The 23921-nt window shown below is 37.8% G+C and overlaps 1 protein-coding gene across 2 annotated transcripts in view; it reads right to left on the reverse strand.

Moving 5' to 3' along the window:
• pappab (pregnancy-associated plasma protein A, pappalysin 1b) overlaps nt 1–23921 on the reverse strand; it is an 87758-nt gene that overhangs the window by 9650 nt on the left and 54187 nt on the right. Inside the window, exons 14-21 of one of the 2 annotated variants that reach the window (XM_058777714.1) lie at nt 23636–23804; nt 15896–16079; nt 15492–15699; nt 14208–14400; nt 13647–13794; nt 12481–12596; nt 5352–5423; nt 3470–3568 (exon numbers count right to left, since the gene is read on the reverse strand). In XM_058777714.1, the coding sequence (XP_058633697.1) occupies nt 3470–3568; nt 5352–5423; nt 12481–12596; nt 13647–13794; nt 14208–14400; nt 15492–15699; nt 15896–16079; nt 23636–23804 (1189 nt within the window). Of the gene's footprint in view, nt 1–3469; nt 3569–5351; nt 5424–12480; nt 12597–13646; nt 13795–14180; nt 14401–15491; nt 15700–15895; nt 16080–23635; nt 23805–23921 lie in introns of both variants that reach the window. The other variant, XM_058777713.1, reaches the window with a different exon arrangement.

Consider the following 23921-nt stretch of genomic DNA (forward strand, 5'->3'; position numbering starts at 1 on the left):
AGCCTCAGTAGTAATTCAAGAAGATTTGAACAATTGCCTACAACAATGTAATGAAGCTCATTCAAAAACAAGTTGATATTGTTTGTTTTTGTCACATAAAAATGAAGTTTAGTGGTTTTCAACTGGTTTTGCTTCAAAACTCAAATTTTACAATGAACATCAAGTGCCAGCCCAACACAGTTTGAGACACAAAAGTAAACAGAAAATGTCCTCTAAAATATACTCATATACAGCTGCACATTGTCTTTATAATTTGACTGTTTGGTTTCTAAATGTCTCTTGAAATTTGACTATAGCTTACAATTCAATACACAAACAAACCATTTTTAGAGAGTTAACGTACTCTGCATTTGGGTTGGATGCACCAGCTGAGATCCTAAAACTGACCTCCAGCAATTTTTCCAAAATCCCATTTCCATATGACTCCTCTGTACACTCTTCTGTAAGGCAATGTAGTTTCATATATAGGGTGCAATTCCACGTTTAAGCAAAGGATTTATATTGGGGCACGTTTTAGGTCTGCGTTCAACAGAAATCTGGAGGCCTTTGGTAGAAAATTGTTTAGCGGCACCACTAAACATCAACTGGAAGCGAATTTAGTTCTCCCGTCATGACCTCACCTCTAAAATGGAAGACCTCATCATTACAAGGCATGGATTCAAATCCTGGTCATCCTCAAGTCCAACAAACTAATAGGATGCTTTGTGTCAATGTTGCTTTTCTGTCTGCTCGTAGCACGTCAGAGGCCCCGGTTAGTTTTTCCTAATTGCTCTGTGGGGCTTGTGAGGGCAGTTATCCGCTATTGATGGTGCATTTAAGAGGAAAAGACCTTGGCTGACAAATACAAGCAATGTATACTGTGAGTTATTGGAACACTGGATTGAAGAACATACAGTCCTTCCAAAGAAACAATGACAACAGCCCACCAAAGACCCCAAAGACCACCGAAAACAACACAGAGATCCCGTGAAAGCCACCTAATTTTGTGTTTACTAAATCCAATAAACCAACCAAATCAAATGGGGGAGGGATCAAAACATCATTTCAGTGCTGTCTGTTATGACCTGATATGACCCTGACCTACAGTAAGTGTCCTCTTTTAGGTCATTGTGGAAGATGATATCTTTGCGGCTCCCACATAAAATAAAACCAAAATACAGGTACCTGCCAAAAAAGGAACAAGTCATAAGAATATGGTTAAAATATCATCCCTAAAAATGCTACTGACAAGTCATACCCAGGGCAAAAAGGTTGGCTCTTTCCTAATAGAAGTCTCACGTTCACCAACGCTGCATTATTTGATCAAAAATACTGTAAGAATAGTAATATTGTGAAATTTAAATACATAATTTATTCCTATGATAGAAATGCTGAATTTTCAACAGCCATTTTTTCCAGTCTTCAGTGTCACATGATCCTTCAGAAATCAGAGTATAAAACAAAAAAACACAGCATTCATTTGAAATAGAAATCCTTTGTAATATTATTTAAGTCTTAAATAATTATTGAAATATTATTAAGTCTTTACTGTCACTTTTGATCAATTTAATGCATCGTTGCTGAATCATTAATATCTGTATTAAAACCTTACTGACTTTTGAACAGTAGTGTAAGTTTATGGTTGTCGGCGTAGTTTTACCCGCTAATTCAATCGAATTCATTTGAGCACTCAAAAAAAAAAAAAAAAAAAAAAAAATTAAAATAAAATTGAATGAATGAATGAAAAAACACCTCCCTTTTTAATCCCTTACTGTACATTATGAACACTTAAATTACTGGAGTAACTTGCAGATGGTTCCTTTTCTGGTTCATTTGAAGTGAAAGCATCATTTAGCACAATTTTACAGAAATATACAAAAATACAGTACCCAACTCACCAAATAAGGATGAAACAATTATTGTTTTGCTTTTTAAATCTTAATCTTAAATTGATGCTAATTAACTATGTGCCACCCTCACTGCCAAATTAAAAATATCAGCGTGAACACTTTTTGTTTTCGTTTATGTAAGGCTCAAGATCATTGTAGTGTGGACAGTAATTAATTTCACAGTGCCATATTGAATGTATTGCAGAAATGTTAGGAACAGTTCTGTTTACTTAGAGTAATCACTTTCAAATGAGTCCTTTCTCTATTCAGTTAACTGTGAGAAGTGTTTGAAATCGCTACAGTTTAAACATGTTATTGAACAGTTTCTTAAAATGCTTGCAATGTCACAAATCATTCCTGTACACATAAAAAATAATACGTTTGTACTATTTCATTAGTACATGTTACTGAAAATCATTTTTCTAATGCTTGTCTGAGGTAGAGAACACAGCCAAGAGAGGTGGAGCTCAGCACAGGGTCAACTGTGGGGACACGATAGCCATTACATAATGAAGGCATTTACATTATTACTCCCTAAAACTCCTTAAAATGACATGACAAAGATGAAAATTAAGCATGTATCGGCTTCTCTAAATACAAAAATTACACTGGGCAGACGCACTTACCCTGTGGCGGAGCAATTTACTCAATTATTTGCTTTTGGCAGCAACCTTTCAGAAGTCATACAAGAATACTGTCAAATTTCTTTTGTTCTAAACTTACAAAGAAAGTCAAATTCCTTGCTTACAGCCACTTATTAGCACAATTCAGGACTGACAATGAATCGGTCAGCAGCTCAGTTTCTGAGAGGAGGAGGATGTGCAGTTAGTTTTATTATTTGCTTGGATAATCCTCTGGCGTGACAAAGCAAACGGCCCCCTGAGTTTATACGTTTCTATATGATTTACAGCCGTATTTAAATGTTAAGCGTCCAGCTCCAACTGCAGTTTTTAGACCTTTCACAACAAGTTGTGTACTCTGCCGGGAAATGCGTCATCACACATGCCAACTTTTTTTGTTTTGGCACCACGCGCGGGTAGAGCGATCCAGTGAGCTTCCAGAGTTCGCTGTTGTAACTTTGGAGAAGTTACTTCATTCTTTGTCTGTCAAAGAGAAGTTCACTTTCTCTGGCAGCCAGGAAAACTTGCTCAAGGAAAAAGCAAGGGAGGATCAAGTGAAAGTGGATGACAAGTCCACTGGAAAAAGAACAGTACACAAGCGTGCAGAAAAAGCCTTTCTAGGGCTATTTACCACCCTCGGGATTAAACTCACGGATCTTTCTCATTGTTGGAAAGTGAGGTGAATGTCCATATGGAAATGCTATATGCAACCGTTTGTTGCCATGGCTTTGGAAAAACACCCAAACATATATGCACGTGCTTCATCTACAGCGTCTACAATGCATTGTGGGTAGGGTTCAGAGAGTTTCCCCCGCTTCTGTGGGTTTCCTCTCCAAGGAGATAATTATTACAACGCAAGACGTATTACCCTGTCTGAATCTGTAGTAATTATACAGCTTTTTACTCTGCTTATTTACCAGTTATTGAAGCGTAAACTAAGAATTCGACTAATTAAACGTCTAAAGAATAAAAAAAACATACCTTTTTGGTTTTAACAGTAGAATGGCAGCAGTCTCCACCATCGTAGTTGCAGAACGCTCGGTTGTTGATGGCGTCGCAGTAATTATCACCCATGAACGGCTGGTGAAAAACAGATAATACGGCTCTGTAATATGAAATTACTGAATATATAAACAAACAAACAACATCAGCAGCGGCAGCAATATAATGCCATAGAAATGAACTCTTCTTGTGGTTCTTCTTGCAGTTCATTGTCAAATAATAATGAGTTCCCCCATAAACTCCATCAATAAATTCATGTAAAACCAGAAAGCAAGAAATAAAGAGACAGCCATTCACACTTGCATACATCCACAACTGTGTAAAAATAGACACACAGACTTGAGTCTGTTGCAATTATGTTGCCCTGGAAAAACTGAGTTAGTATTCCCGGGCTTGTGGATGGTGGAGGCCACTTTTAATGGGGAAACCAAAGCCCTATTAAACTTATATGTGTCTCCCTTGGGAGTTACTACACATTTCCATCTTGACAGGCACAAAAGGTTGCCCAGCACACCTGTGACCTTTTCCAGTTTGAAATCATCTCTCTGGCCCGACCTAAAAGCTTTCAGTGGGCTGCTAATTACCACCCATTGAAACTGGGTCAGGATGAGCTGGGTTCAAAAGTCTGCAGCTCTGGCCCGAATAAAAAATAGACTGGTCATCTTTCTGCCACAGCAAGACTTGTTATAAATGAGAGAGAGGTGCAGATTAATCGCACTTTCAGAACAGCTGCGCAGAAGAGTCACATGTGCTTTGAAGAAATGACGTTTCTTCAAAGAGCAATATATAGTATACGTCAAAACGTCAGTTCAGTCTTTGCAGTGGCAAATGATTTTTCAACAGCTCTTTCTGCAAGAAGACACAGTAGCTGTTTAAAAAAAAAAAAAAAAAGTATTCTCACTCGGTGATTTGAGGAAGTTGGGAACATGATACCCTCTAAATGAGGTTTCCAGGTTCGTCTAAATCGCAAAAAGAAAACAAACTGCCCTTAAAAACAAAGGTGGTAACAAATCCCACTTGTCTGCTGTTGTTGGCCCTGTTAAACCTGACTCAGATTAGACTAGACTGGCCCGAAGAGCAAAGGAGAGGAAGACACTAAGCACAGCATGTTTATTTATGTATTAGACTTCAAAGAGCGTGAGAAGATGGCAGAAACAACTGTTCAAGGTCAGGCTACAGAGAACAGACCTCCATGACTGCAGAGAGCTTAAAGCTATGGCTGGGAGATTACCTTGAAACGACTATCAGCGGAATAATGTTGTTGTCATGCAAACTTACAGTGGGAGTTTAGATATGGTGAACTTTATGGTGAAAATTAACTGAATCATTTAAAATAATTTAAAACACAAAATAAATAAAATGAAGTTAAATAATAGATAAATACAAATGAAATAATAAAAACAAATAAGTTAAATGATTTTCAAAACACAAATAGCAGAAAAATAAGTGATAAAAAAATGTATTTAAAGCAAATGAACAATACGATTTAATTTAAATAAAATATATTAGTGCTGTCAAACGATTAATCACATCCAAAATAAAAGTTTTTGTTCGCATGATATATGTGTGTGTTCTGTGTATATTTATTATGTATATATAAATACACACACACAGTACGTATTTTGAAAATATTTACATGTATTTACAGGTCTATATTTATATTCATATAATTTATATTATAAATAAATATATTTAAAATATAAACATAACATATTTTTCTGAAATATATACATGCATGTGTGTGTATTTATATACATACATATATTATGTAAACAAAACCTTTTATTTTGGATGCGATTAATCTTTTGACAGCACTAAAAAAATTATATAAATGTGTAGAAACATGTGAGGTAGGGCTTACCTCACATCCCTTAATACAGTGGAGGGCCTCTGGGTTAGGATACCACTTTAGTCCCATGGTGCACACAATATTCTGTATGAGAGAAAATGACAGAATAACAAAGTTAACATTCAAAGTTAACAATGTTTAATGGTTTCAGACAATACAGTTCCATTAGAGTGAATTAACAAAACAAATAGCAGCCACTGTGAGGGTTTTTCAACAAGAAAAGACAAGAAAGAACAAGAAAGAAAATACTACTTCAGTCTTTCCACTTCAAAATGTAATGTTTAATTCTATGTGGTACTTGCCATTTATTTGTAATTAATTGTGAAATGTACTTATTTCTGAGGGAAATTGTTTCTACACCATTTACTTTCAGTTAAATTGACAAGAAAATGTATGTGAAGCTTGCCTAAACAAAACTTAATAAATGATTAGTTGCTATACAGTTGTAGAGGTGTTCTGAGCAATTTTAGCATGTTTCTCTGGCGTTCTGCGTGGTTGCTTGCATGTCAGACCCCAAAGTCTCTGTAATATTCTGATTTCTACAAGTACATTTAAGAGATTTCTTTTGACCCTTTTATTATCCAGCAAACCAAAATCCTGAGTTTGTTTACCTCAAAAAAACAAAACAAAAACGAACAGCCTAGCCTCCCTCAAAAAGACTAATGATTCAAGGTATCACGGCGCAGGACGAGTTACATGCTAAAGTTCAGCACATAGGGTCAGGGGTTTGTTCAAATCCTTAGCAAAAATCGCTAATAAGCCTTCAGGCTGGCAGGGATTTCAGTTTGAATGTGGAGAACCTTTGCTCTGTTTGTTGACAGATTTCTTTGCTTAACACACAGAACACAAACAAATAAAATCCTCTATGAGCCCAGTGTTCTAGTGGTGATGCTTAAATCAGCTAGGAATCAATGAAAGAGCTCGGCTTGAAGGATTACAGTCTTAAGAGCTTGGCTAAGTAGGGGACTCATTAAACTCCAGGAGTGCTACCCAGCTCCCACCCCTGCTGAGGAGAGCAAAAGGGGGGTGGCGGACCTCGGTGGCTCGGCCTCCTGGGTTAGCACAGGTAGTGAGGATGTTTGGAGAGGTGAAATGACGCGGTCTGGGGGAACTCCAGATGCAATGAGGAATGGAAAGGCTGAGCATAAACAGAACATTTCCAAGAAAGCAGGCCTTTGGCCTGCTGGCCAACTGTAGCCATCCACACACATACACACACGCTTAGTATTCAGTGTCACACCAAGGACCCAAGCGGCTTGTTTACTCAAGGCCTAATTTAAACCGTCTGCTCCTGAACTTGTGCTTGTTTTTATAGCTTCTCCACAGGCCTGAGCTGCACGAGTGCTACCTGCCTTCTATTAAATAGACTTTTATACTATCTGTATCAGAGACTGTTTTAAGGCCTTTCATATTTTCCGTCCTATACGGTCAAGACACGACATTTCCTTTTTGGCTTCCAAGCTTGTACGTACCACACGTTGGCTGATTTATGGAAAACCAGATGCATACATACAGCAGGATGTTTTCTTCCAAGTCTCGGCATTTGAATGCTATCAATAAAATTGACAGAAATAAACAGCGCTCCAACAAATTCCATGAAGAAACTCCAAGGACCTTGTTGGGTCAATCCCCTTGCGAGGCTGATTTATCCTGGAGAAATTCTATGATATGGAGAATTAGGCCCGGAAGAAACTATAGCAGCGCTCTCGGATGCGGGCGGTAAATTTCTTTGTACTTCCTAAAGCTCCACTGCAGCTTAAACAATCAAGTAAAGAACCACATGGCACAGACCACAACGAAAAAGCATGAAAAGCACCACCACACCAAAGAACGTCCACAATAGTACAGAGGAGGAAATGCAAATATGGAATGAATAATCCAGACAACCTCATAACCACTGGCGGGCATGACGTCACCCAAAAATGTCATTCAGTAGTCCATATATAAATGAATGACATAGTAAATGCGGAAATGGATATTCCTTGAGACCTGTCTGGCCTCTGTGACCCTAGCCGCAGCTATTGATATACTGTCGTATGAAATCACTGCTTTCCACAAAGATACAGAAGAATAAGCCACACTTTTGTCTCTTTCCACGAGTTTTAAAAAGTCACAGGCTGTTTTGTGGTTGGCATCTGTCAGTAGGACACAAAGCAAGACCTTACTGTTGAGATAAAATCACTTGTTTCTCATCTTGCAGACTAAAAGGACTGTGAAAGTATGTTTTGGTGAGAGGAAAGACCCATTTAAATGCTACAACCCATCTGGAATATGGCAATGGTTTAAACAGTCACCATGTTGTCATGACAAAGGTTTAGCATTCTTTGGTCATCACTGACCACAGTTTGAGGTTTTGCCTGTTCATCATACTCATCATTTCTGAAGTACTCCAGGTCTAGTCTGTGACTCCTCTCAGGAAATATGAAAAGGAAATATGCGTTATTACTGTCTCAAGCTTTTGTTTGTGTCTACTACATATTTTGTGACAAAAGCTTCCTGAGGGGAAGTGCTCAAGTATTGCCGTTGTCCAAACACATTAATGCAGCCACATCATCATGCTGTTATCGTACAGATGAAATGTTTGTTTGTGGGTCTGACAATTATTTGCTTTGGAGCAGAACCTCCATCTTGTGTTTCTTACACCTTCCTCCAGTCATACTCCTCTGGGGTAGTCCAGAAAGCAGGTTATGTGACATACCCGGATAAGGAAAAGGATAACCTCAACCTGCATTTCCAAAACCCAGTAAAAGGTAAGAGGTTAAAAAAAGATCTATCTATCTATCTATCTATCTATCTATAAATATCAGAGGTCGCATTAACCGGAAATGTTCCATCATTGACGGAATTTTTTATCAGTGATGGAAAAATCTGAAGGCTGTCCGTCACTTTGACAGATTACACTGAGGGCGATCTATTATAATTTATAACTGTAATTCCCACCCCTGTCCAGTTGGTGGCGAGTGCACTTCAGTGTGGCGACAGAGCGCGGGATCATCAGCCCCCAGAACATAAATAAAACTGTCACGAGTTTTTTGCACTGCTTTGATTACGCACAGGCGAGTATCCACTAGTAAAGCAAAAGAGATTCATTGCGCTGCCGCTTCGCTTGATCTGAGGTGTCTACAGCGATCTATCACACCGCATTAAAGAGCACCAAAACAGTATTTATTGCTTGAATTTCCTAATAAAATGGACAGAATTTGAAATGGGAGACTTTATTTCATATCAAAAATAACAACACACAAATTTTAGCCTATTATTGCGATTTATTGAATGGGAGGCACGCTGTACGGTTTATTCATCAACTGAAAACAGCATCGATTGGGATTTAAGAATCGTTGTTGGTTCATAAAAATGGCCTCCGCTGTCACTGTGGTGTTGAACATGAAAAGTTATGCACAGTCTCTGATCATCTGTTCTCTTCATAAATAAAGACATGCATAAGCCTATATGCTTGTCCTGTTGTTTCATTATTAAAAATAAAAATTTGAACAAAACTACAAGCAATTAAATGTGTTAAAGCAATTAAATAATTAAAATATGAAAATTAAATTGACGGGTAATAATAGATTATGACGAAATTTTTACCAACCTGTCCGTCAAAATGACGGACAATGTTAAAGTCTAACGCAACCTCTGATATATACAGGTGCATCTCAAAAAATTAGAATATCGTGAAAAAGCTAATTTTTTTATGTAACTTATTTCAAAAAGTGAAACTGTCATATATTCTAGATTAATTACATGTAAAGTAAAACATTTCCAAACATTTTTTTTATTTTTTTTATTTGATTATTAGAGCTTATAGCTCATGAAAGTCAAAAATCCAGTATCTCAAAATAGTAGAATATTTCTAACCTCAATCAAAAAAAGGATTTGCAAAACAGAAAAGTTCAAGTTCTTTAAAGTATGTTAATTTATGCACTCAATACTTGGTGGGGGCTCCTTTAGCACAAGTTCCAGCATCAGTGAGGTGTGGCATGGAAGCGATCAGCCTGTGGCACTGCTGAGGCACTATTGAGCCTTCAGCTCGTCTGTATTGTTGGATCGAATGTTTCTCATCTTTCTCTTGAAAATATCCCATAGATTCCATATGGGGTTCAGGTCAGGCATTTTGGCTGGCCAATCAAGCACAGTAATGGTCAGCAAACCACTTGGAAGTGGTTTTGGCATTGTGGGCAGGTGCTACAGTCCTGCTGGAAAAGGAAATCAGCATCTCCATAAAGCTTGTCAGCAGATGGAAGCATAAAGTGCTCCAAAATCTCCTGGTAGATGGCTGCATTGACTTTGGACTTGATAAAACACAATAGACCAACACCAGCAGACGTCACGGCACCCCAAATCATCACTGACATTGGAAACTTCACACTGGACTTCAAGCAGTTTGGATTCTGTGCCTCTCCGGTCTTCCTCCAGACTCCAGACCTTGATTTCCAAATGAAATGTAAAATTTACTTTTTTTCCCCTTAGCCCAGATAAGATGCTTCTGAAGTTGTTTGTTTCAGAAGTGGCTTGGTAGCCCTTTTCCTGAAGATGTCTGAGTGTTGTGACTCTTGATGCACTGACTCCAGCTTCAGTCCACTCCTTGTGAAGCTCTCCCAAGTGTTTGAATCGGCTTTGCTTGACAGTATTCTCAAGCTTGCGGTCATCCCTGTTGCTTGTGCACCTTTTCCTACCACATTTCTTCCTTCCAGTCAACTTTGCGTTTAATATGCTTTGATACAGCACTTTGTGAACAGCCAACCCTTTCAGTAATGACCTTCTGTGACTTACCCTCTTTGTGTAGGGTGCCAATGATTGTCTTCTGGACCATTGCCAAGTCAGCAGTCTTCTCCATTATGGTGGTTTCAAAGAACAGGAGATACCCAGAATTTATACTGTAGGGATGGTCATTTAATGAAACTCAAATGTAAATATTCTAATATTTTGAGATACTGATTTTTGACTTTCATGATCTGTAAGCTCTAATCATCAAAATTAAAACAACAACAACAATAAAAAAATGTCTTAAATGTTTTACTTTATATGTAATGAATCTAGAATATATGTAAGTTTCACTTTTTGAAATGTTACAAAACTTTTTCATGATAATAAAATTTTTGAGATACACCATATACTGTATATATATATAATATTAGTGCTGTCAAACGATTAATTGCATCCAAAATAAAAGTTTTTGTTTACATAATATATGAGTGTGTACTGTGTATATTTATTATGTATATATAAATACAAATACATGCATGTGTATATATTTAAGAAAAATATGTTATGTTTATATATTATATATATTTATATATAGGGGTGTCAACGTTAACGCGTTAACGCATGCGATTAATCTAAAAAAATGTAACGCGTTAATATTTTTTTAACGCAAATTAATCGTTTGATAAGGTTAGACCCCAACTTCTTCCCGTCATCGCAGTGCGATGTATCTATCATTGTGTGATGAGGGTACAGCAAACCAGTGTTGCCAGGGTAACGGCACAAGTGGGCTATTTTGAAAATACAGTCGTGGGAAAAATTACAGAGCCGTGGGTTGCAGTTTTTTTGGCTACTTTTATATTGTACCGCGGCCGCCCAAAATGTATATAGACAAATAAAAATTTAAATAGATCCTTTTACTAATGTGTATTATACTTGGAATGTATCCCTGGCAACTTAAGAATGGAGAGGCGGTTGTAGCATCACAAACAACGTGAGTTTCAGCCAGAGCACATGTTAAGGCTTTTACACAGCAGAAATAAACATGACAACAGCCACTATAGATTATATAAGATAATAAACACACGATTACGATAGGATATTTGTATGAATGTGTACATCTATGCTAATTTGTGCAGCAATATAAAAGGCTATAAATAGCATATTTTAACAGTAAACGACCAAATTCCACATGTGATCGCAAAAGGAAGTTATTAGAAACACTCAATGGTTGTTTGAAGTGAGTTCTGAGTAAAAGTGTACTATTAATCTCATAAATTGTCTTAGGAAGCATGATGCTAATATTAGCTCTAATGCACCTGCAGAACAGGTCCAATTCTTCTTCATAATGCATTTTGTCATAATACTCGCAAGGTCGCAAGAAAATGTTTTGTTGTATTTATTTAGAAATACTTTTGATAATAGTTGGGTAAATGTATACTGGGATTGAAGCGATGTGGCTTGGTAAACGTTTTATTGCCAGTATAAAAGCTGATAATGGCTGAATAAAAACAAAATAATAATAATAAAAGAATAATAAGGATTATGTCTCATACCTGGCGGAAGAGTGAAAGGTTCTGTTTCCTTAAACTAGTTTGTCATGCATTTCTTTATTTCAACACATTTACAGGTAAATCCTAGTATTTTAAATTTGTGATTAATCATGATTAATCACAGTCCATGATTGTGATTAACGCGATTACATTTTTTAATCGACTGACAGCACTATTTATATATAATATAAAATATAATAATATAAACATATAAATGTATATACATGTAAATATTTTCAAAATATATACCGTATGTGTGTGTATTTATATATACATAATAAATAAACACAGTACACATACATATATTATGTAAACAAAAACTTATTTTGGATGCGATTAATCGTTTGACAGCACTAATATATATAGCATCAAACAGACAATCTAATTATTGTTCATGTCACCAATGTGAGTGTGTGTGTGTGTGGTCCAGTGTATTTCAGTCAGGTAAATATAATGATACACTGGACTTTATAGCAGCCTAGAGCAAACATTTATCATTCCCATTTTTGTTGTTAACGATCAATCTGATCATTAATAGTTAAGTAACAACTGCCGGCTACTCTGGTGTATTTACATCTTAAGGTGTTTATTTTACTTTTAGTGTTTAGGTTACAACCTTTTGCTGAACTATTACACAGTAGATTATTTCTAAAAAGTTATGTCATAATCGTATGTTAAAAAGCACCGCATGGTGTTAAATATAGGTACTCAATGTTTGAAGGTTCAGCTTGTACAATGACCAGGTCTCAAACATTCACCAAACAAATCCAGTGTAACATGGATGTAAAATGGAAAAGTTTAGAATATCAGATAAAACTAAGAAGACAAACCATTTATAATAGTAAAGTAAGCCCACCCAAATCTTCCCATGTTTGGGCTCTCACCTTAACTTTGGGTGGGTTCCACCAGTGGTCTTTCATCACAGCTGCAACGCTCATGTTGCTGGGCAGGAGGACCACACTGCTGCTAGCATCTCTACACGCCACCTCACACTCCTTTCCTGTTGGGCATCACAGACCGGTGTTATTCATGACAATGGTATATTGGCATCTGCTTCAGGGCAAATTAAATTTACCTTTATGGTCATTATGAATGAATAAGCATTTTTAATTTTAAAACTAAAATAAATTACTTGAATACAAAATTATATTCATTAATACATGTATTCAAAGTACATTAATCAAACATAAAGACATTTACATTGAAAGGCATAAAACATACTTAACATAAGTTTTAAGTATGGAAAGGAAATTAAGTTTTCTAAAAAAAAAAATCCCATTAAATCAATGTGATTCAGGTACGCTACTGTTTTAAGTTTAAAGTTTTAAATAAGAAATACAGTAAAAAACATAATATTGTGAAATTATTGCAGTTTAAAATAACATTACTCCAGTCTTCACTGTCACAGGATCCTTCAGAAACCATTCGAATATGCTGATTTGGTGCTCAAGGAACATTTCTTATGAATGTTGAAAATAGTTGTGCTGGTTAATATTTTTGTAAAAACAATGACCCTTTTTTCAGAATTCTTTGATTAAAAAAACAACATTAATTTGAAAAAGAAATCTTTTGTAACATTATAAATGTATTTACTTTCATTTTTGATCAATTTAATGCATCCCTTTTATTTAAAAAAAAGAAAACATACTAACCCTAAATTTTTAAATGATAGTGTAGCTACAAACATGAGGACAGTTTAAATAACTTGCACAGATTCTCTGCAAACTGCTTCGCTAAGACTGTAATTAACCTGACAGATAAAACCAAGTGAGATGGTTGTGTCAATAGCTACTATACTGCCCCACAAAAACAAAACACATTAACTACATATTTTAGTCACAACTGAGTTATTACCAAAAAACAGCTCTTCAATACAATGTGACAGATGGGTTTGACTCAAAAAATCTCTGATTAAGAGAGAATTTGAAATCCAATTAAAAACATGTTGTTGTAGTTGCACCGGCCCTTGGGGCAATGTTGAGAATGCAGTGCATACTTGTGTGTGCAGTGTGTTTTGGGCCTAAGAAGTGAAAAGCAGATAGGCAGAGACCTATGCCGTGTCCGTCCTTGCAGTTGAGATGGATAGTTGGGCTGAGATTTTGCGGAAGAGAACACTGGCCTGTCAGGTTGGGGCAAAGACGGAAAGAACCGGTCCAGTTCCCGTCCTTTCTGCATCGGATCACGTTGGTGGAAGGACTCTGGAGAAAAGGCCAACATTTCTATTAATCATCATAATGGAAGCTCACTAACCATCACCATCATCACAAAAAACATATATGGTTGAATGTAAGGGTGGAGGCCAAGGATGGGCATGACCTTATGGTTAAGTTGTCCATATTACGCATTAGAAGCTGTATAACTGACAAATTAAACAAAGCACATGTAAAATGCAAGATCAGTCTACCAGCCATGCTGCTGACGAATAGCCAGAGGGACGACACAGAGCAATCGTGATGCTTAAAAGTGAGTGATAGGGTGCGCATGATGAATGGAAAGCACTGTAGACAGTAATGGGAGGTGATGGACCGAGATGTTGATGGAGGAAAAAAGAAAACAAGGAGAGGAGAGAGAGAACACGACAGACCTGCTTGCAGCGGCTGTGCTGTCTCACCGTGTGGTTAGCCCTGTTGCAGTCGATCCAGCAGTCGCTGTTGAACTGAAAGCCATTTGTGCACTTGTAGGTACCGTGGAAAATGGGAGGAGGTGGCTCACATGTGACTGCCACACACTCACCCGACTGCCAGGTTCCATCCTCCGTACACTGCCGCTTAAACGCACGCCTGTGGTACATCACAGGCACTGACCTGCAACACGTTCATTAAGACAATCAGAGATAGATCGAGCAGAATTCTTTATCATAGTATTTGAATACCTGGAAGGCTGGAATACACTGCACTAGTTTTGCCCAGATTTTTGCACTGATTTCCAGTATGAAAGAGTCACAGTCTGCAGATTTTGGGTAGCCGGAGATGACAGATTTCACAGAAAATGATGTAATGTATGATGGGGCCAGATTTCTTAGCTTCAGTCTATGATTCCATCCAGTGTGTTTGTGAGTTTGTTTTGTTTGGAATGACTTCAAAGTCTGGTATTCGTGAGCTTCAGTTGTTTAGTGTATGATACCTAGTGTTTTTAAATCTGTCCAGATTTGAAAAGTTGTGTAGTGTATTCCAGCCTTAAAACAGCTTTTAATAATCGACTGTTCTCAGAATAAAAGGTTCATGGACCATCTGATGAATACTGCACTCAAAACTGGCAAACACTGTCCAAAATGACAAGCTCTAATTTGATTGGCTGCCTTTCCACAGCTTCTGGGAGTCAGGGTGAGTCAAATTATCACCAAATAAATATCCATCCATCCATTGTCCAAACCGCTTGTCGTACATAGGTCGCAGGCCAAGTAAATATCCCAAGTAGAATATAAAAAGACGGTATATTGCACTTTTCTGAATTACATGAAATGTTTGGTATTAATTACATTTGAATACACAGAAATTCTGATCAAAGTCCCATTTCCGTTCATTTTGAGTTAAATGGCATATAACTGTGGTTGGTTCTTTACATGTTGGTAACAGTCGCTTCCTGTATAAATGGGTTGTTTTTGGCCAGAATAATCTAAATTTGACATTTAAAAAGGATCAGATTTACGACTATAGTCAAATGTCTGGCTACGCGTGGCCATGTGAGTAATCGACCAACAGGGTAAATAATGTCTACAAAATTATCCAAGCTTTCAAACAACCGATACAGCCCTGAGTATTCAATTGCCACAACATCATTAACAAAATCTGCAGTGCAGTAAACAAGAGGATGATACAGTCTGAATACGGAACTCATTAAAGTAAATTAATGTAAGTTATAATTATGCATTTAGGTCCATTTAGTGGTGTCTCACCTCTTGGGCTTGTCTATGTGGGGCACATGGTAGCCAGGCTTGCACTTGTACTTGCAGAAAGACCCAACTTTGAGGCCTGTGGCATTGCAGCGTTTGGTCTGCAGGACAGCGTTGGGTACAGGAGGAGGGACCGGACAGCGCAGCTCACACAGAGCCTCGGGGAAGGACCACATGCCATCCTCCATGCACGTCAGCACATTATTACTTCCTGCAGAGACAAAAGGACAAAGAAGCTGACTTCAGATCGAAAGTGAACCTACTTCAATTTGATGTAAAACACAGGACTGTTTTCTCAGTGTGCATTGTTTTTTGTAGTTGGTGTCAAAACTACATTTGGCATTTTACGGAGCTGACCTCTCAATCCCAAGGGCCTTTAGTTTTAGGATGTGTCAGGGTCTACCCACCCACTAACTGAGCTGGCTCCCGGCACTGAAAAGTGCACTTCTTGCCGTAGGTGGTTCCTTCAGAGAACTCAAAGATTGCCGGGTGCACGTGGTACTTGTCAGGCCGCCCGCAATCCACAGGTTCACAGGTCACCTGCTTGTTCCATTTCCCATCCGCGCAGGTGAGGGTCACTGTGGATTCAGACTGTTGAGAAGGAAAAAACAAAGGCAATAGTTCAAAACATGGGAAAAGAACATTTTGTTTTCTCCAGGTCAATTCACTGTAACTGCAACAATCCGTCAGACCAGACCATATCAAATAATACACTGTTTCAATAACACTATATAGTCAAAAAAATACAACTAAATTAAATGAAAGGTATTTATGTATCTATCGGTGAAAGGAAGCAGTGGGAAGCTAACCGTCTGAGTGGGTGATAATAAAGGACTCGGGTATAGTATATAAAGCTGTCAGAACTGAAGGCAGAGTGAGTCAGAGGTCATTTCTGCTGTTTTACAAGTCAAGTCTGACCTGTGTGATGTCTCCAAAGACATATGCGCTAATAGCAGAGCCACAACTCACACACATGCCCGACCCCACATAAGAACAAAACAATTAAACTTTCTGTCAAATCACTGCCATGACATAACGTGACTTGTGTTTCATTTGTGATTTTGAAACTGATTTTCTGTTGGAAAACCCTGAACGAGTCCAAGTGCGCCAAGCCCAGTTCCGTGAAAATGAGACTGACGACGCAGATCCTCATTTTCACATAAGAGTAAAGTTACAAACTGTCACAAATTCATGATTGTTCATACACTTACAGTAAATTACAATAACCTTGGTGCTGAACACTGACATTTATAACGAACTAGCTGGTGGTTTTAAGGTAATGTTGACAGTAATAGCAGTATTTCCCGCTCCTGTTATACATCCATAGGTAATTTTGCTCAATTTATTACAAAAAGGACAAATTAATTTATTCCAGCGTGAGAATGATCCCGGTCATAGAAAGTACGACTCCTTCCTCTAACCAAAATAGACATTGCATATTTCAAAAGGTGCATGAGAACATGCTAAAAAAGTACTAAAAAAGTGTGAGTCCTTACTCTCTCTTTCTCTGTCTCTCCTCACTCTGTCAAAATCCAGTCAAACAATGAAGAGTCAGCCTATAGTTCATTTGGACTATTTAGTTGTCCTTGTCTCTTGAGTAATATGCAGGGACATTTACTGACCTCTTATTGACTCGATACATAAATCACTGCTTTTATTAACACAAATCCCTTACTGTGCCTGCAAACAACCAACGAATCAAACTGTACTGTGTACAAAGCAGGAATAACAGTCATGAATTTGTCACCAGCAGCACAACAATGCATTCTTCTACTAGTTCCTCAATGAATCTTCAAATGTGTGAACCATGTAGAAAGTCTGTGCCTTTACTGCACGACAGCAAATTTAAGACTTTTCTTTGCCAAAAAAATTATTGTGATCTAACATGGTGTGGGTTATGAGACTGTTGTAATTTTTGTGTGTGGTATTAAGCATTAAGTAAAAAGTGATGTTTAACATAAACCATACCCAGCGGCTTGGACACGGGCCGTAGGTGGGCTTAGAGTCCAGACGGTTTTAATGAAGCACAGAGTAAAACATGCACTTCTCCACAGATTTCTCCTTTTGTTTATGACAAGTGATGAAAGCTGGTTGGTTCCAAAAAAAAAAAAAAAAGATGTCAGCTATGTTTATTGAAACAATTTTTGTGAAGCCAAAAGTTTTTGCTGGCAAGGCACAGATTATTGTGGCAAATGTTCTTTAACTTGCATCCACAAAACAAAACATCCAGATGTACAAACAGCATTTTTGTTGCTGCTTTATTGTGACCCAGGCCCATCTTTTTTTCTTTCTCTCGTCTCTTTTCTCTTTATTTGAAATTGCAGATTTAAATGGGCTGGAATGTGGTGAGCTTATCTAATGTTCTGTACCCTCTCAGGAAATGTACCAGCACCTAAAACTAAGCAAGCAGCGGGAAGCATTTGAAATGCAATCCAGACACAGTTACAAAACACTTTTTGCCCCCTTCTTTCCCTCTTCCTTTTCTTGTGCTGAAGCTCTTATTGAAAACAGCTCACCATGGAAGTGTGAGCCTTGAATATTTGAGGTGAATATATGAAAAAACAAAACAAAACAAAGAAAAGCAAACAAAAACTAAGCAGAGCCAAAAGTTAAACCAAGCAAAACAAAATGAAAACAGAGCAAAAAAGTAAAAACAAAAATAACAGACAAAAACAAAACTACGTTAAAACAAACTAAGCAAAATAAATTAGGCAAAACAAAAATAAAGTGAAGCAAAAGCTAAAACTAAAACAAGAAAAACAAACAAAAATAACAAAACAGAATAAAATGAAGCATAATTAAAGAGAAAAAAACAAACAAACAAAACAACAGACAAAAAAGCAAAGCAAAAGCTAAACTGAGCATAAAACAACAAGACAAAAACAGCAAACAAAAAGAAATGAAGCAAAAGCTAAAAGTAAAAAATTAAGCAAAACAAATCAAAACAGAACAACAACAGCAACAACAAAGCAAAGCTAAACAGAGCACAAGACAAGAGACAAAAAGGATAAAACTAAAGTAGGCAAAGCAAAACCTAAATGTAAACTAAACAAAATGAAGCGTAACTCAACTGTTTATGAAAAAGTCTCTATTTGCCTTCTTCATGTGAGGGCAGCAATGTAATAAAAGACCTCATATCACTGGCTCAATAAAATCCCAAACAGAACGGTAGTCACAATCTACTCAACATCTCCCCCTAGGGTCAGAGAGGCCGCCGTCTGTGCCATAACAATGCCAAAGAGCGTGTTAGTCCACATACCTGGCTTCTTTATAAAACTTGCGAGAGGCTACAGAAGTACATAAAAGTGTCATCTAACTTTCCCTGCCCAGACATCTCTGGCTCTCTCAAAGCCATTTCAAAGCTCAATGGCAGCTTAGACACAAGGTTTATTAGCCGGCACTGGCTGCATTACAGGAGCAGTAAAAGAAATGACCACAGTCACATGGGCTGTGTGGGACGAAAAGGAAAACAAACTGTTGTGGTTGAACAGAAGAAACACACACATGCAGGGGGCTGTTTAAATGCCCACCTGTGCGGTACGTAATCCGTGTCGCAGGCACAAACGAAAACATAAACACACGCCGCTCCTGCTTGGAAGTTATATCATGATGGGTCGTTCCTTCTGGTGAACATAGGGGAAGGGGACTGCCGTCACATCGGGGGGTGGCAAGTTGCAGAGGGGTTGGGGGTGTCTGCGTGCGGAGTTTCCTTCTTTTAAAACTTTACAGCTGCTGATTCCTCCTCCACTGAGTATTTAACTACCACTGACTACTGTGCCTAATTCAACACAGATGCCTCTGTTGGCTTTTCTTCTACACCCCAGCACCATCCTGTGTTTCTCTCTCCGCGCACTCACGCACGCACGAATACATAGTAACACACGTAAGCAAACACACTCGACACACGTACGCACACACACACACACACACACACACAAACACGCATAAGCGCTAGAAAAAGAAAAAAAAAAAGAAGAGGAAAAACAGGGGGTAAAGCAAACCTCGAACTCTCCGCTTCCCTCTGCTCTGTTGAAATGTTGTTTGCCTAACAGTGATTTCAGGACATGCTCTGCTTTCAATAACACCTTGGCAAAAACAAGCGGCCGGCAGCCAGGAAGCTGCGGACACAAAGACATGACACTGTAGTGGAGCTTGTTGCTGTAGTTATCTGCTCCCAAAACTGTCCTCCATTCATGATGGGTTGCAAGATTATAACCCTCGATGCTTGGCTTGGCCTGCAACCTTATAAACAGACATTTATATCTGTCTGTAACAGCTACTAATGCTGTTTTTTTTTTTCAAAAGGACCGTATTGGCAGCCTCTCAATGATGTTACGGTAACAGGTTAATGATGAAATGGCTAATTTGTCTCTGACTAAAGCCTTTAGGAACACACATTATGAGCTCCCTGGAGATGGCTGATAAGCTGTAATGACTGTGCTGGGATCAGCACTTTCGCTCTGTAAAGGTACGAGGACTCCCTCGCACTGCCGTCATCAGCTCTCCTGCTCACACGCAAGTGAGACTTGGAAATCCATCACGCCAATTTCTTTTTAACCTTTATATGGTCACATAAACTCTGGAGCTGTCATAATATCATTTCTAAACAAATGCCTATTTACGATCACATGCACATTTTGATATTATTTAATCTACTGTACACATTCACACAATGTGTCCAGATTTTAGTCCCCCTCAAAGTAGTTTCAAAGAAGCCAAAGTAGCCAGGGACAACTGTTGCTCAATTATGAAATCAATCTAATAGTTTTACTTTAACAACATTCTAATGATTGTTTTGAGCATTTTATCAAATGATTTTACATCATAACGACAACAGAATGAGACATAAAACATATGATATAAAATTAAAAAACGATCTAAAATGCCAAGGATTTAAATGTAAAGAACTGAAAAAAGAACAGAAATAAAACAATATAGAATATAGTATATATAAGCTATTTGACTGAAGGAGATGGTACAATGTTTAAATGTCCTAAAAATTAATTATATGCATGATGTAATTTTATTGTAATTATTTTTAATGAAAAATATGGATAAATTAATTAACAAATGTGTTCTTTTTGTACCACGTTATATTTTTTTATCTATAAATGTATATATTTATATCTATCTATTTAAACCTGTTGTTGCGTTGTTATCATTCAAACTAAAACTAAACCAATTATTAAAAAACATTTTCATTAATTGAAATAAAGCTGGAATAAAATATAAATATTAGATTAAAAAGTAACTGAAACATAAATAAATTACTGAAAATCTGAAATATCCCAGCAGGCACCAGACGTCTATGTAACATAAGGTTGACGTTGGACATGACGTCGGACAGACGTTGCATTTTGGTTGAAAATGAAAATCGGGTTGACGGCAATATTTGACGTTGACTTAACATTGGATTTTGGTTGCACAACCTAAAAACAACAAAATCTCAATGTCAGCTGACGTCGGTATTGGACATCAATTTAACATTGACATTAGACGTTGAATTTACATTGAATTTTGGTCACCCGACGTCGCAACCAAAATTTAACCAAATATCAACGTCTTATGACGTTGTGTGCCTGCTTTGTGCCTGCTGGGACTGTTTTGGCAACTAACTGAAATAAAATATGTTTAAGTACTAAAATGACTAAAACTGCAATAAAAATAAAGTTAAATAGATACATTTAAAGAATAAAACAATAATAAAACTGACAAAAGCACATAAAACTATTAATACTTATACATAAAACTGCAAATATAAAAATACAAGCTAATTTAAAATATTGATAAATATACTAAAATAACATTGCATTAAACGGGCCTGTTTTAAAGACTACATCAAATACTAAACAACTTTAAGGTTTAAACACTGCACAATGTTTGACTGTGGGTGCATTTTAAACAGATAAGTGATGGTAAAAAGAGGGTGATGTTATTTCAGTTTTACTTTGCTGTGCTGTAAATGTAGCACTACTACAGTTACAGTTTGGGTAACAGTCGTGGCCATCTTTATGAAACTCTTACCTTACATAACCGGACCAGACATCTCCCCAATGGCCTCTGAAGCCCCCAACCCCGGACCCCAATGTGCACCGCTGTTAAATAAGCCGAGCCCTCCCAAAAGCAGAGAAAAACTGTCTGCTGCCTTTCCTTCCTTCCAAATGCGTAATAACTCACAGGCCAAGCTTCTCAGTCGACTGCGGCTGCTGGCAGAAACCCACCCAACATACAGTAGAGCCCAAGTGCTTACAAAGAACACACAGCACTTTCTCGTCTTTTCTGTTTTTACGTTTGCATTTTCCCTTTTCTTTCTTCCCCTTGTTCTCCTTCTGTCAATATCACAAGAGAACAAGCGCTGGAAAACAGAACAGAGTTGTTTTTGAAAGACCAGAGCTGCAAATGGCCCAAAACGTTCTTTGTGAATGGGTGGGGTGAAGGATGGCCGAGGGCTTGTGGAGTTAGTACAGCGCCAAACACTTGGCCAGTTGGAATGGGGAAAAAGATTGCTATTGCCACCACTGGCCTTTTGTGTGGGAGACCGGGGTCAATGGGTTGCAGTAATCGCTGATCGTTGCTTAGCCAGGGTGTACTGGGCCGGCAGATCTGCAGTGCCGCTGATCCGTGGCTGTGCCTTAAACTGAGTCTTTGGGGAGTGCGGTGGCGGCTGAGCATGGTGCTCAACTGTTTTGAAGTCAAATAGACTTGAACAAATTGCATCCTGACCGACTAAACTCTGACACTTTCTTCACACGTTCAAGCAGTGGTGAACCAGAAAATGCAAGCGCAATTAACAGATGTGCATGGCACACACACACACGCAAGACACAAGCAGACCTTCGTCAACACGTACGCATGCCGACACAGATACCAGGCAGAGCCTTGGGAATAGACTGTTTGATACTTTTATAACATTATAGAGGACAAAAACATTTAGCTAGTGAACTGTTCAGCTGCATCAGGTCTGGCAAACTCTACCTGAATCTGAACCTGAAAGCTGAATACAAGTGAAGTGAGTGACTCTTTGTCATTCATCTCAATACTTTATCTGTATTCACCCTAATTAAACACGAGTCAATGGCTGAAGTCAAACTGAAGTGACTGTCCAAAAGTCACTGAATCACAATTTGTATGTCCTAACAAAAAAATGTATCACGTGTTCCACAAAAATATTAAGCAGCACAACTTTTACAAATATAATTTTTTTTTTCTTGAACACCAAATCAGCATATTAGAAGGATAATGTGACACTGAAAATTCAGCTTTGCCATCACAGGGATAAATTACATTTTAAAACACATTCAAATGGAAAATAGATATTTTAAATTGCAATAAGCCATAAAAAAATGACCAACCTTAAACTTTTGAATGACATTGCATTTATTAGTACTACTATAGTATTTCTAACAACAAAGTATGAATGGCACAATTATTTAAGTGAATCATTACAAAGAACTGTACAAAAGGATCAAGTTTGTTTTGAAATTTCCAAAAGGAAGACAAACCCCACTGATGTTAAATCACAAAAGGATGCAGCCATATGCTGAGGGGAAAAAAGGAGCATGTTCGTGTTAACCAGACAGTGATTTCTGGAAGGAAACTTCCTTTCCATCACTCACAGATGACTTTTGAGGTTGCTGTTCAGTCAAACTGTTTTCTAGCCTATTACAATAACAACAACAACAACAAAAAACGCTTCCAGTCAGAAGGGAGGGTGAGAGTGAGAGTAATGTTTATGAAAAATCTACAGCTTCTCTTTTATTTGAGCCACATGGACAATTCCAGCAGTTCCAGGCAGAAGGAAAGACATAAAAACAACATCAAGCCAATAACAGAAAGTCCACTGGCCTGAGCGCCAGCTATTGTGACCATTCACTTACCGTCTCACAGTTTGGTTAGCAAACCTTACATAAGCCATAAATCTTTACTGCTACTTTCTCTGTATGTGGTCAGGGCATGAGTCAAATGATTATTGTTTAATGTAATATAAACCGCTGTGTGTGCGCGAGTGTGCCTGTGAGCTTCTCTATCAAACCTGGTCAAAATACTTGGCAAAATACGTGGAAAAAGACAGAGAGAGTACAGCACACACACATACAGTGTAGCCTCCACAAATACACATTCAAAGGCAATAAGCACAGCTGTATTACCTGTGTTTTAATGATATCGTCATCTCGGTGTATCTTCAGTGTATATCCTCGGTTGCAGGTGATAGTACAGCGAGCTCCATTGAAGTATCCAGGACTAGTGCACTTCATCTCTGCATTACTGACCACTGGCTTCTGACATTCAATGGCGTCACATGAGTAATGAACGCAACTGAGGGATTACAGAAAGAACTTACATTATGGCAATTATCAATTCTACAATTAGTTTGCTTTAACACTCTTGCATTATGAAAGCAAATCTGTGCAACAATGAAAATAAATTCATCCA

The sequence above is a fragment of the Onychostoma macrolepis genome, chromosome 05 (genome assembly GCF_012432095.1).
Source record: "Onychostoma macrolepis isolate SWU-2019 chromosome 05, ASM1243209v1, whole genome shotgun sequence".
Taxonomy (NCBI): Eukaryota; Metazoa; Chordata; class Actinopteri; order Cypriniformes; family Cyprinidae; genus Onychostoma; species Onychostoma macrolepis.